The sequence below is a fragment of the Triticum dicoccoides genome, chromosome 2A (genome assembly GCF_002162155.2).
Source record: "Triticum dicoccoides isolate Atlit2015 ecotype Zavitan chromosome 2A, WEW_v2.0, whole genome shotgun sequence".
Lineage (NCBI taxonomy): Eukaryota > Viridiplantae > Streptophyta > Magnoliopsida > Poales > Poaceae > Triticum > Triticum dicoccoides.
Window position 1 is genome coordinate 213,097,307 of NC_041382.1, and position 11,118 is coordinate 213,108,424.

General features: G+C 50.3%; 2 protein-coding genes across 2 annotated transcripts in view; both read right to left on the reverse strand.

The window, feature by feature from the left end:
• The window catches only part of LOC119357800 (cysteine-rich receptor-like protein kinase 6), an 11,894-nt gene extending 3,752 nt beyond the window's left edge, over nucleotides 1-8,142 (reverse strand). The window contains exon 1 of the mRNA XM_037624627.1: nucleotides 7,385-8,142. Coding sequence (XP_037480524.1) covers nucleotides 7,385-8,142 — 758 coding nt within the window. The remainder of the gene's footprint in view (nucleotides 1-7,384) is intronic.
• A 1,220-nt stretch (nucleotides 8,143-9,362) lies between these two features.
• The window catches only part of LOC119359293 (G-type lectin S-receptor-like serine/threonine-protein kinase RKS1), a 3,438-nt gene continuing 1,682 nt past the window's right edge, over nucleotides 9,363-11,118 (reverse strand). Inside the window, exons 3-7 of the mRNA XM_037625558.1 lie at nucleotides 10,852-11,027; nucleotides 10,550-10,760; nucleotides 10,229-10,466; nucleotides 9,988-10,144; nucleotides 9,363-9,814 (exon numbers count right to left, since the gene is read on the reverse strand). Of these exons, the coding sequence (XP_037481455.1) occupies nucleotides 9,518-9,814; nucleotides 9,988-10,144; nucleotides 10,229-10,466; nucleotides 10,550-10,760; nucleotides 10,852-11,027 (1,079 nt within the window). The 3' untranslated portion in view covers nucleotides 9,363-9,517. The remainder of the gene's footprint in view (nucleotides 9,815-9,987; nucleotides 10,145-10,228; nucleotides 10,467-10,549; nucleotides 10,761-10,851; nucleotides 11,028-11,118) is intronic.

The following is an 11,118-nucleotide window of genomic DNA, read 5'->3' on the forward strand; positions in this document are numbered from 1 at the left end:
ACTTTTTTACCAAACGGGAGGGACTTTTTAGGGACTAAACTAGGCATTTGGGACTAAATGAAGAAGACTCTCAAGGAGAGTCTTTTTGGGACTTTTTGAGACTTTTCCAACAATGCCCCTTCATGCATTCAATTGCCCGCCATCCCATGGTGTTGTTTGATTGTTATTTTGCTATATAATAGGGGCAACATGGTCATTTAATAACCTCTAGGAAGGGACTAGGGACTTTTTAGTCTCTGAAAACAAACAGGAAGGGACTTTTTAAGGACTAGAGAATTTTTAGTTGGGACTAGAAAAAGTCCTAGGACTTATGAACCAAACAGGACCCGAGAGCCCCCTCCCTCGCTCCCTCCCCGGACGAGATGGCTCTCTCCTCCCCTCCCTCGCTCCCTCCCCGCGGGACGCCGTCGGCTTGCGGTTCCCCCTCGTCCCCGGCGTCCAAGTCAGATTCGCTCCCCTGCTCCCTTCTCCCCTCGTGCTCCTCTCCGGGCTATCCGCCGGCGGCGGGGCCCGAACCCCTCCCACCTGCGTTCCCCCCTCCCTGTCCGGTGGCCCTGGCAGCGCCACGGGCCAACAAGTTCTGGGCCCTTGATTCCGACGACTCTGGCTCCGATTCTGATCCTGAGACTCCCCCTCCTCCTCGCTCGGCATCGGTGGTTGGGTTGCCTCCGTTATTGGTGGCGGGCCGTCGGCGCAAGTTTGCTCCGGGGGGTCGGGGCCGGCTGTGTGCGCTTGATGCGGGCCCGGATGGATGGCGTCGTGTTGGCCGTGGGCGCCGGCGCGCCGCTCCCTGGGCGGCGGATCCTTCTTTGGTGAGCTCGGGGGTGGACGCCATGGCCTCACCCGTCTCATCCTCCTCGGTGGCGGTGCCCTCCGGTTCGTCGCCGTCCAGGTGCCTCCCTTCCACGTCGTCAGCGGCGCCGGCGCAAACCCTAGATCTGGGATCGGGTCTTGCGTTGGTGCCACGGTCCGTGGGCCGGGTCCCTCTGGTCGGTGATGGGCCGTGTGGGCCTGTGTCGGCCCCTTCACTGGATTCCACGGCTGATCCCCCCCCCCCTCGTGTCTGAGTCTGATGGGCCTAGGCCAGCCCAGTTGAGTCCGCCTCCCCCTTCGGCCCTTTCGACAGAGCCCGGCCTGGCTGGCTCCGGCTATTTATGGGTCCGGAAGGGGTCGGTTCCCCCTTTTCTAGGGTTTCCTGCCTCCGCTGCTGATCTGCGACGGCGCCGTTTCCCTATCTGCCGCTTTGTCAGATCCAAGCCTCCCCCTCCCCTCCTCCTCCCCTTCTCGTCGGTGGTGGCGATGGACCGCTCCCGTGGGTCCTCCAGCGACGCTGTCTCCTGCCTCAAGCGGGGGCGGGACGGCTCTGGCGACGCCGCTGCGGATCTGGAGTTTGAGGTGTCGCTCCGCGCCAAGCTCCAGGCTTCGCGGTCGGAGGCGGGTGCCGCTTCGCCGCATGCATCTGGTTCCGGGCTGGTGGCTTCTCCGTCCTTGGCGTCCGCAGCTCCGGTGCATGTGGTCGACCCTTGGGAACAGGCGGCGCGGGGGAGCCGGGCGGGATCTTTGGACCCCTCCTCGTCTCCTTCCTCGCTTGCTCCCATGGGTGGGCCGCCGCGGGCGCCGGCGGCGGGCGGCGGCGGGCCGTCCCGCTTCGTTCCTCGTGGTGGCTCTGGGGCCCCGGCCCGGCGTCCGGTTGGCCCTGCGGCGGGACGTGGTGCTGGAGCGGGTGCCGTCGGTGGTTCTTCTGGAGATGGCATCCTCCCTTCGGCGCCTTCTCGTGGTGCGAACCGTAACTCCTCTCACTCCCAGGTTTCTAATCCCATCCTCACCTGCTTCGCGTGTCATCGCCCTGGCCATTTCCAGTCTCGGTGCGAGAACCCTCCTTTCTGTCTCATCTGTAGGGAGGATGGACACCTAACGGTGGACTGTCAGAGTAGGATCAAGCCCCCCTCCTTCGTCCATTTTGGGATTGGCCTCCCGGGTTGCTCTTTTTTTGCCATGGACAAGGAAGTCCCCGCAGCTGCTCCCATTCCCTCCCTGTCCAACGTGGGTGTCATTACTGTCCAAGACAAGCGTATCTCTTCACAAGCCCTCTTGGATGAACTTCATATGTGGGATGAAGGGGGTTGGGACTGGCAGATCCGGCAGCTTTCTGATTTCGAGTTTGCGGCCACTTTCCCCTCTAAAGAGAGTCTTCGCATGATATCTTCCTGTACCAGTTTCACTCTCCCTGTGAATCAACTTGTTGTATCGGTCAAAGCGGCTTCCAACGGATCCAAGACCATATCTCCTCTGCCTGATGTCTGGGTGCTCGTTGATGATGTGCCTCCCAGCTTGCGCACCGCGTCCTTCTTGATGGCTTTTGGGGTGCTTATCGGGAAACCTATTGAGGTCGATCTTGCTTCACTGTCGGTTCTGGGTCCTGCTCGCCTTCGTGTGTGGTGTGTTGATCCGATCTGCATCCGTGGTTCCGTTGATGTCTTCCCGGCGGCTGGTGGCTTTCGTCTTCGAGTTCGGGTGGAAGGTGCTCCTGGTGCGGTCGCTCCTCCTCCCCCCCCCCTCCTCCCCCGGCCTCGGGTGACGATGACAAGAGTCGGGAGGGTGGGGGGGGTCCTGAGGACTCGCTGAATGGCACGGATCCCCGATTCACCCAGTCTGCGTGGGATGGGCTTTCTCCTGCTGAGCAGGAGCTGATGAAGGACTGTGCTCCGGCTCCGGCGGGTGGTGGGGTTCAGGGCTCGGTGCCTGGTACGGTGGCTGGTCCTGCGGCCGCGGCTGCTTCGAAGGGCACCCCCTTGTCGGGGGCGTGCTCCAACATGCCCGTGCGCCCCACCTCCCCCTCGCTGTCTGGCATTGAAGGTCTACCTCCAGTGGGACCTTCGGCGGCCAAGAAAAGGAAGAAGTCCTCGGTGAAGAAGTTTTCCGCGAAGAGCCGGGCCTCGGGGGACTCCAGGCAGTCGGCGGCTGGGCTCTGCCGCCGTCTGGAGGCGGACCTGGGGGCGGCTCCGGGCCCTTCTTCGGCGGCGGCTTCCCCTGGTCGGGCCCCTCCGGTCCCTGTGCGCTCTCCTGCCTCGACTGCTCGCAAGAGTGGTCGCGCCTCCAACAGTGGCGAGCGCGTGGTGGATCGGGCGGCTCGGTGTGCGGCGGCGCGTGATCTTCCCCCCTCAGGTTTGGATTCACCCTCATCTCCTTCCCCCCCTTTGGCTCAGTCTCCTGTTAGGCTTGTTTTACCCTCCCATTCCGATGAACATCTCCTTTCGATATTAGCTGATGTTGGGATATGTCTAGACGCTAGCGTGGGTTCTCCCTCCTCTCTGTTGCAGTTGATTCATGCTAATGAACGTGCTCAGGCTGATATCGCCAAGGCCAAGGAGGCTGGGACTGGGATGGATGCCCCTCTGGTTGTGGCCGGAGGGGAACCGGGCGAGGTTGCTAGGGGGCAGCTGTCTCCGGTGCAGAAGCGCGGGGCTGGGAAACGTGCTAAAACCTGCAAGGCTCCGTGCAGGTCGAGCTTGAGAATTAAAAACCTTTCCCTAAGATGAAGGCCCTGTTTTGGAACATTAGAGGGTTCTGCGCTAGGGGGCGCAGAGACCAACTGAAGGACTTAATGCGCGCTGAAAGAATTGATTTTATCGGGCTTGTTGAGACTCTTAAACCCTCCTTTTCTCCTTCTGAACTATCGGCGATTGCTGGGATTGATAGATTTAGGTGGAATTTCGTGGCCTCTGTTGGTCAGTCCGGCGGCTTTCTTCTGGGCACCAATAATGTCACCTTTGATTTTGTGGCTTTCGACCATGGTATATACTGGGCTAGTATGGTAGTTTCCCTACGTTCCAATAACACCCTCCTTGAACTTATGGTAGTATATGGTCCGGCTGATCATTCCTTGTCACAAATTTTCTTGGATGAGATTTTTACTAAAATTGATGCCTGCCAACTGCCACTCCTGATTGGGGGTGATTTTAATCTGCTTCGGTATCCTTCTGATAAGAGTTCTGTCAATTTCTCCTGGGTGCGGGCCGAGGCTTTTAATGCTTTCATCAGGGACACGGCTATCTGTGAGATCCCGAGGGTTGGGGCCCGCTGCACTTGGACCAACCGACAGACTTGTCCTATTCGCTCGGTTCTTGATAGAGTTTTTATCTGCCCTGCTTGGGATGGCCTTTTTCCTCGCTGCTCACTTCGGGCCCTCCCCATCGTCGGGTCCGATCACGCTCCTCTCATCCTTGACGATGGTCTCTGCCCCAATGGCTGCCAAAGATTTCAATTTGACGCGTCCTGGCTTTTAGTAGAAGGGTTCCCTGATATGCTGGCTCAGAAGATCTTGGGCTTTCTTACCTCCCCCCATCGTTCATTTGGCCCTATGGATGACTGGCATTATGTTTCTTACTCCCTACGCAAGTTCCTTAGAGGATGGGCCAAGAACCACTTTGCTGAGTCGAGGCGCGACAAATCTAGGTTGAGTGCTCAAATTAGTGCCCTCGACTCCCGTGCGGACAACGGTGGGCTCTCGGCTACTGAGTGGCAAGTTCGCTATGGCCTTGAGAAGGAGCTTCTGGCTATTCATCGCCAAGAGGAAGTGTATTGGAAGCAAAGGGGTACGATTAATTGGACTCTTAAGGGTGATTTTCCAACGGCTTACTTTTTCGTCATTGCGAATGGCAAACGGCGTAGATGTATGATTAACAGCCTCATTATTGATGGTGTTAGGGTCTCTGAACCGCCGGTCATTCTTCGTCATGTAGTTCGGTTCTTCTCTAACCTGCTTTCGGCTAAACCAGACCTCGGATTCGCGCTAGCCCCGGGCTTCTGGGCTCCCCTTGATAGGATTTCTCACGCTGATAATGAGCTTCTGTTGATTCCCCCTTCTGAGGAGGAAATTTTTGATACTATTCGGACGGCTAATTCTAATGCGGCTTCAGGCCCTGATGGTTTCTCCATTCCGTTCTTTCGACAATTCTGGCCCCAACTAAAAGGTCTAATTTCTGCTGTCATTCAAGGGTATTGGCTGGGATCGGTTGACATTTCTAGACTTAACTATGCGGTTCTCTCCCTCATCCCTAAGGTCAAGGGTGCGGATATGATTTCTCAATTTAGGCCGATTGCTTTAATCAACAACTTCGCAAAGATTCCTGCAAAGGGCATGGCCACTAGGCTATCTCCCATTGCACATCGGACCATTAGCCCTTTCCAGTCTGCTTTCATCAAAGGGAGGTTCATTTTGGACGGGGTACTTTGTTTACATGAGATTGTTCATGACTTACGGGTGCGAGGGACCAAGGCTGTGGTTCTCAAACTTGACTTTGAAAAGGCCTACGACTCGGTTAGCTGGAATTTCCTTCGGCAAGTTCTTTTGGCTAAGGGCTTTGAGGGGCCTGTTATGCAGCGCTTGATGCAATTGGTTTCTGGGGGGCACACGGCTGTGGCTGTCAATGGCCAAATTAGCCAGTTTTTTGCTAATGGCAGGGGCCTCAGGCAAGGGGATCCAGCGTCCCCTATACTCTTCAACTTTGTGGCTGATGCTCTATCTCGCATTCTCTCTCGAGCTGCCTTGGCTGGTCATATCACTCCGGTGAGCTCTCATCTCATCCCTAATGGCATCTCTCATCTCCAATATGCGGATGATACTATAATTCTGATGGAACTTAATGATAATAGCCTCACCAATCTGAAATTCCTTCTGCTTTGTTTCGAAGCGCTCTCAGGTCTTAAAATCAATTTCTCTAAGAGTGAGGTTGTAGTGACTGGGGTCTCGGACGAAGAGGCGCAGCAGGTGGCCCATCTTCTGAACTGCTCTTTGGGATCCTACCCTCTCAAATATCTAGGCCTCCCCATTTCCCCGCTTAAACTTTTGGCTAAAGACTTCGCTCCGGTGGTTACCAAAGTTGGCAACAGAGTTCTCCCTTGGCGAGGGCGATATAATACGCAAGCGGGCAAGGTCGCCCTTACTAACTCCTGTCTTTCTTCGCTACCTATGTTCTTAATGGGATTCTATCTTCTCTCTAGTGGGGTTCATAATGGTTTTGACAAGCATAGGGGTGCTTTCTATTGGAACGCAGCGGACAATAAACGTAAGTACAGGATGGTCAGATGGGACATTATATGTCGCCCCAAGGCCAAAGGGGGTCTGGGCATTATTAATACGCGAGTGATGAATACTTGTCTTATGATCAAATGGTGGTGGAAGATCATGACTCTTGAGGAACTGCCACCCTGGCTCTCTATCCTAAAAGCTAAATATTTCCCCTCCTCGAGTCCTATGTTCGCGCCGGCTGCGGGTGGGTCGCAATTTTGGCATCAACTGGTTAAAGTCCGGCCGATCTTTCGGTCCCTTGTAAAATTTGTAGTTAGGAACGGTAAGTCTACGCGGTTTTGGCTTGATTGGTGGGTCGGGGACTCCACGCTGGCTGTTGCTTTTCCGGTTCTATTTTTTTATTGTGATGATACTGAGGTTTCTATCTTTGAGCTCTCGGCTAGGGGTTGGGTTCTGGATTTTCGTCGTTCTCTTTCTCCTGAAGAGTTGGAAGATTGGCAGCGCCTTACTGCTTGCTTCCCCCTGCTCTCGGAGGAAGAGGATGCCGTGGTGTGGCTCTTCTCCTCTTCGGGGCGTTTTTCGGTTAAATCTGCTTACTCCAAGCTTATCCCTGGGGGGCGCCCGGTCAAGTTTAAGCATGTCTGGTCGGCTCGAATTCCTCCTAAGATCAAGATATTTCTCTGGCAAGCTATCCGGAGTAAGCTTCCGGCGGCCGATCAGATTAAGAAAAGAAACGGGCCGGGGTCCGACAGGTGTGTGCTTTGTGGGGCACTGGAGAACACCGAGCATATTTTCTTTCACTGCTCCTTAGCTAAACTTATGTGGAGTTGCATCAGACTCTGGTTACATGTAAATTGGTCCCCTTCCTCCTTTGAAGACCTGAGGCATTATGTCAATCTTCTTTCTGGCCATTCTAAAAGAGTCTTCTTAGTTGGATGGGCTGCGATTGGCTGGTCGTTGTGGACTACTAGGAATAAGTTCTCGATTGAACATATTTTTCCGGCTAATCCTGTCAATTGCTTATTTAAAGCCAATGGTTTCTTGCAGCAGTGGAGATTATTGACTAAAGAAGGGGACCTCCAGGCCTTCGACGCCATGCTATCCAAGATGAAATCTACGGCGTCTGGGCTTCTTCGGCTTTCTTTGAGGACGGCTTCCTGAATGCTCTTTTGGTGTCTGGTTTAGGCTGGCCTGCGTGCCATGTAAGGCCGCTGGCCTTGTAATGATTCTTTATCTTCTGCGCGCGTTACTTTGTTGGATGCTGTTGTTGGTCATATACTCTGCCTGGTGGCTTTATCTATAAAGTCGGGCTCTCGCCTTTTCTCTAAAAAAAAAAAAAAGCAGGACCCGAGTGACAGCATCTTGGTATCAGTAAAGAACTGTGTGTCCGTCTCATAACGCAATGTGCACCACACCCCAAGAAATGCTGCCCCTATCTGGCCAGCAATGATCTTACTCTGCATGTCAGAGATTATGCGATCCAGGCATGGCGCACAACTCTCATATGGCATATCCCGTATGCACTGCGCCAGCCCATACACCGTCTGTCCTGTCTCCTCAGACCTCACTTTCCTGACTGCATATTTTTCTGCTCGGCTCACCACAGCATCAGCAAGCGCATGTATCAGCTTGTTGACAAGGTCTTCATAACGCTTGGCTACTCCAGTGGCCGTCACGGAGTTCAGGTTAGTATTCACGGTGCACCCGGGCATGTTGCTGAAGTTGGAAAGGAAGTCCTGGTCAGAGAAGCTTATCTGTGCCTGGTATTGGTCGTCGTAGTAGGTCACGTTGTTACCCTGGAGGGAGTAAGAGTTGCCAGCTTTGCTGTTGATTGCTTCATCAAGGGCCCTGGTTAGGCGCTTCCGACAGTCGGAGCCGTCAGAATCACCCCGACAAAGCACTGCACCATAGACCTTGTCTGGTCCTATGCCAGCCGTGCCAGTAGCTGAGTGCTTGGCTTTGGCAAACAGTAGTTCAGCGAGGGATACAAGGTTGGATTTGTAGGTGCTGTTTGGCATGTACATGCCGCCATTATTGTCGCTGCAGAGTGTCTGACCTTCTGACGAAGCCGAGAAGGAGAGGAAGAGAACTAAGAGAGATAATAGTGGCATCCTCCTTGTTTATTTCAGAAAATGGTCTTTGATCTATCTGCTTTGCAGAAGTACTCATGAAGCTGTAATGAATGAGTGGCAAATAACATCTTCTCTTTGTGTACAGGAGGTAAACATGTTGAAGGTTCTTGCAAAAATGACCTTTGGGACCAGACTGGTCTAAGTTTGACCTTTTCTCTTCAAATTGACAGGATGATTGATGGTGACAGTCACCATATCCTGCAAAGTAGGGCAGAGAAACATGCCTACTGGACGGGGTTTGACTTCCAATTTGGTCCAAGTGTAAGCATTGGACTTTATTTACACACACAGGTGCTGTCATACTTTTCAATCCCATTATCTGAAATTGCGGTCTTTTTTCCTTCTAATCCTGCTATCATACATGTTAATTATTTGAATATTTAACACAGACACTATCTATTTGGGTTGGGACATATGTTGCCATCCCCGGTGGACTATACCACCTCTAATAAGATCGAGCCTTGAGTCACTGTTGTAGCATGTCCTAGTTTCACATCTTAGTAAAGTCAATTTTACAGTACCTTCATGTCTAAAACAAGGTCGGCATATGGTCTAGATTGCACTTTCACTTTATCATTAATTCATTTTCATGTCTAACATGCATATAACGGACGAGAATGTATGGAGTAATCCCGGTGTGGAATACTCCCAGTGCTCCCGAAAATTTTGGCCTATAAAAAAATTGCCAAAACTTATGAACAAAATCTCAATACTTATACTGTATGTATCTACTATGTCACAAAGTTCCAAAGTTTCTGTAGCTCAAGAAACAAAAAAGAAGAATCCGGCATTCTTATTGTTAGTGAGCCGAATTCACAGCCCAAATTGGATTAGTACTATTCACAGCAATATTTGTCATTTTTGTTTCTAGACGTGTGTTTCGAATCCATCGATCTGATTTTTTTTGTTATATGATTTATACATAAATTTGTCTATATTGCCAATTTTTGTTGAAATATTTCATGACTTCTAGAATGAGATTTCTAGAGTTGGGAGTACCGGGAGTGTAGAATACCTTCTCTATAATCAATTTTACAAGCTACAGTAGATATGTCTCAAAGGACGGCCTGACGGTAGATAGTTGGTGGTTTTGTTGATCTGCCCAGCAGCTCGCAGGTCTTGTGCTAGTTCCAGTGCTATGTAGTTTTGAAACAGATATGTAAATATTCTCATAGTCCCTTGTAAATATTGCTTATGATGGAAAATCTTGTTACATATGCAGGAATAGGATAAATGGGTGAAATTCTGAGTCACTAATGGAATACAAACAGTGCCCTGTCTAATTAATTTGTCAACACAAGAAGAACATCCAAAACCAGTAGTCACACACTTTGCAAATGAAATAAATGACCATTTATCTACCATCAGTAGTGGTGAGGGTTATATCATTTATGGTGCATGATAAATTGATATTTACTGACACATCTACTCTGGTATAGGAGTAAGCTGGTTGCCTTGGCTCTGTTATGGTGATGTCGTCACTGCTAAGCATTGCAACAATATCAGACATAGTGGGACGGTCTACTGCTTTTACTTGGACACACATTAGTGCCAACCTGAGATATTTCATCATGTCTCCTGGTTCATATTCATCACCAATTGATTGATCAATGAATTCATGCCATGTTTCTTCTTCCGACATCTGCCATGCCTGAAAATACGGTCCTTACATAAATTTGACGGTAAGGGTAACCTTATATATCTGTATTAAAATTTGCACACAAAATTATAGCTAATAAAACGGGAAAGAATGAAAAGACCCCTGCAATTCATGGAAATGAAAAATCGAGAATGCACCAATTTTACAGATATTAACTTGCTTACATATTGAAGAAGATTGTGAAATTCTCTTTCTCCATAATGCTGAAATCCTGCACTCCTCTTTCCACTTATAATCTCAAGAAGCAATACCCCAAAACTGAAAACATCTGACTTGATCGAAAGGAGGCCCTCAAATGCGTACTCAGGAGCCATGTAACCACTAGGAAAGATGACATGCAATAGTCAGAAGGAAAATGCTTGGGTAGAAATATTAATTGGTAATTTACTCGTGTGATGTACTTACTATGTTCCAACAAGCCTGCTTGTTTTTGTTTGAGTGGCATCTGAGGGAAATATCCTTGCCATGCCAAAATCAGAAATCTTAGGATTTAACTCGGAGTCTAACAAAATATTGCTTGCTTTCAGATCCCTATGGATGATACGCAGCCGTGAATGCTCGTGAAGGTATAGAAGCCCTTGGGCTATTCCTTCTACTATTTTAAGTCGTATCATCCAGTTTAATGATGTCCTCCTGTTTGGATCTGCAAATATGACACACGGCCAAGTGTTTAGTACTACAGAGGGGCATACAATTGGACATTAGTAAATTACTCCAAAAACCTACCGAAAATGAAGTAGTCCAAGCTTTTGTTTGACATGTATTCATAGATCAGTATCTTCTCTTCATCATGGATGCAACAACCCAGCAGCCTAACAAGGTGTCTGTGCTGAAGTTTTGCTACCAGTTGGATCTCATTTTTGAATTCCACTAGACCTTGTCTTGACCGTGCAGCAAGTTTTTTAATTGCTACTTCTTGTCCGTCAGGAAAAATTCCCTGCAAAAATCATGAACGATCCTCCATAACTTAGAATGGTTCGTGTTAATTATGTTTTTATTGAGGAAATATGAATACAACGGAAAAATACTTTGTAAACGGGCCCAAAGGCACCCTGTCCTAATATTTTGCGGGGTGAGAAGTTGTCTGTAGCATCTGCAATTTGCGAGAAATCATACAGGGAGAACTCAGAGCCGGTATCTTCCATCTTCCAAAGCCTCAGGATTTCATCTATGTCCTTGGGCTGCTCCGTGGAATTTATCTTCCCTAAATGTACACCCCTCCATCAGTTATCAGTTATTACATGAAATTAGATCACTTGGTAGTGAGTTAGTTGCCACTATCATCATTAGCGCAT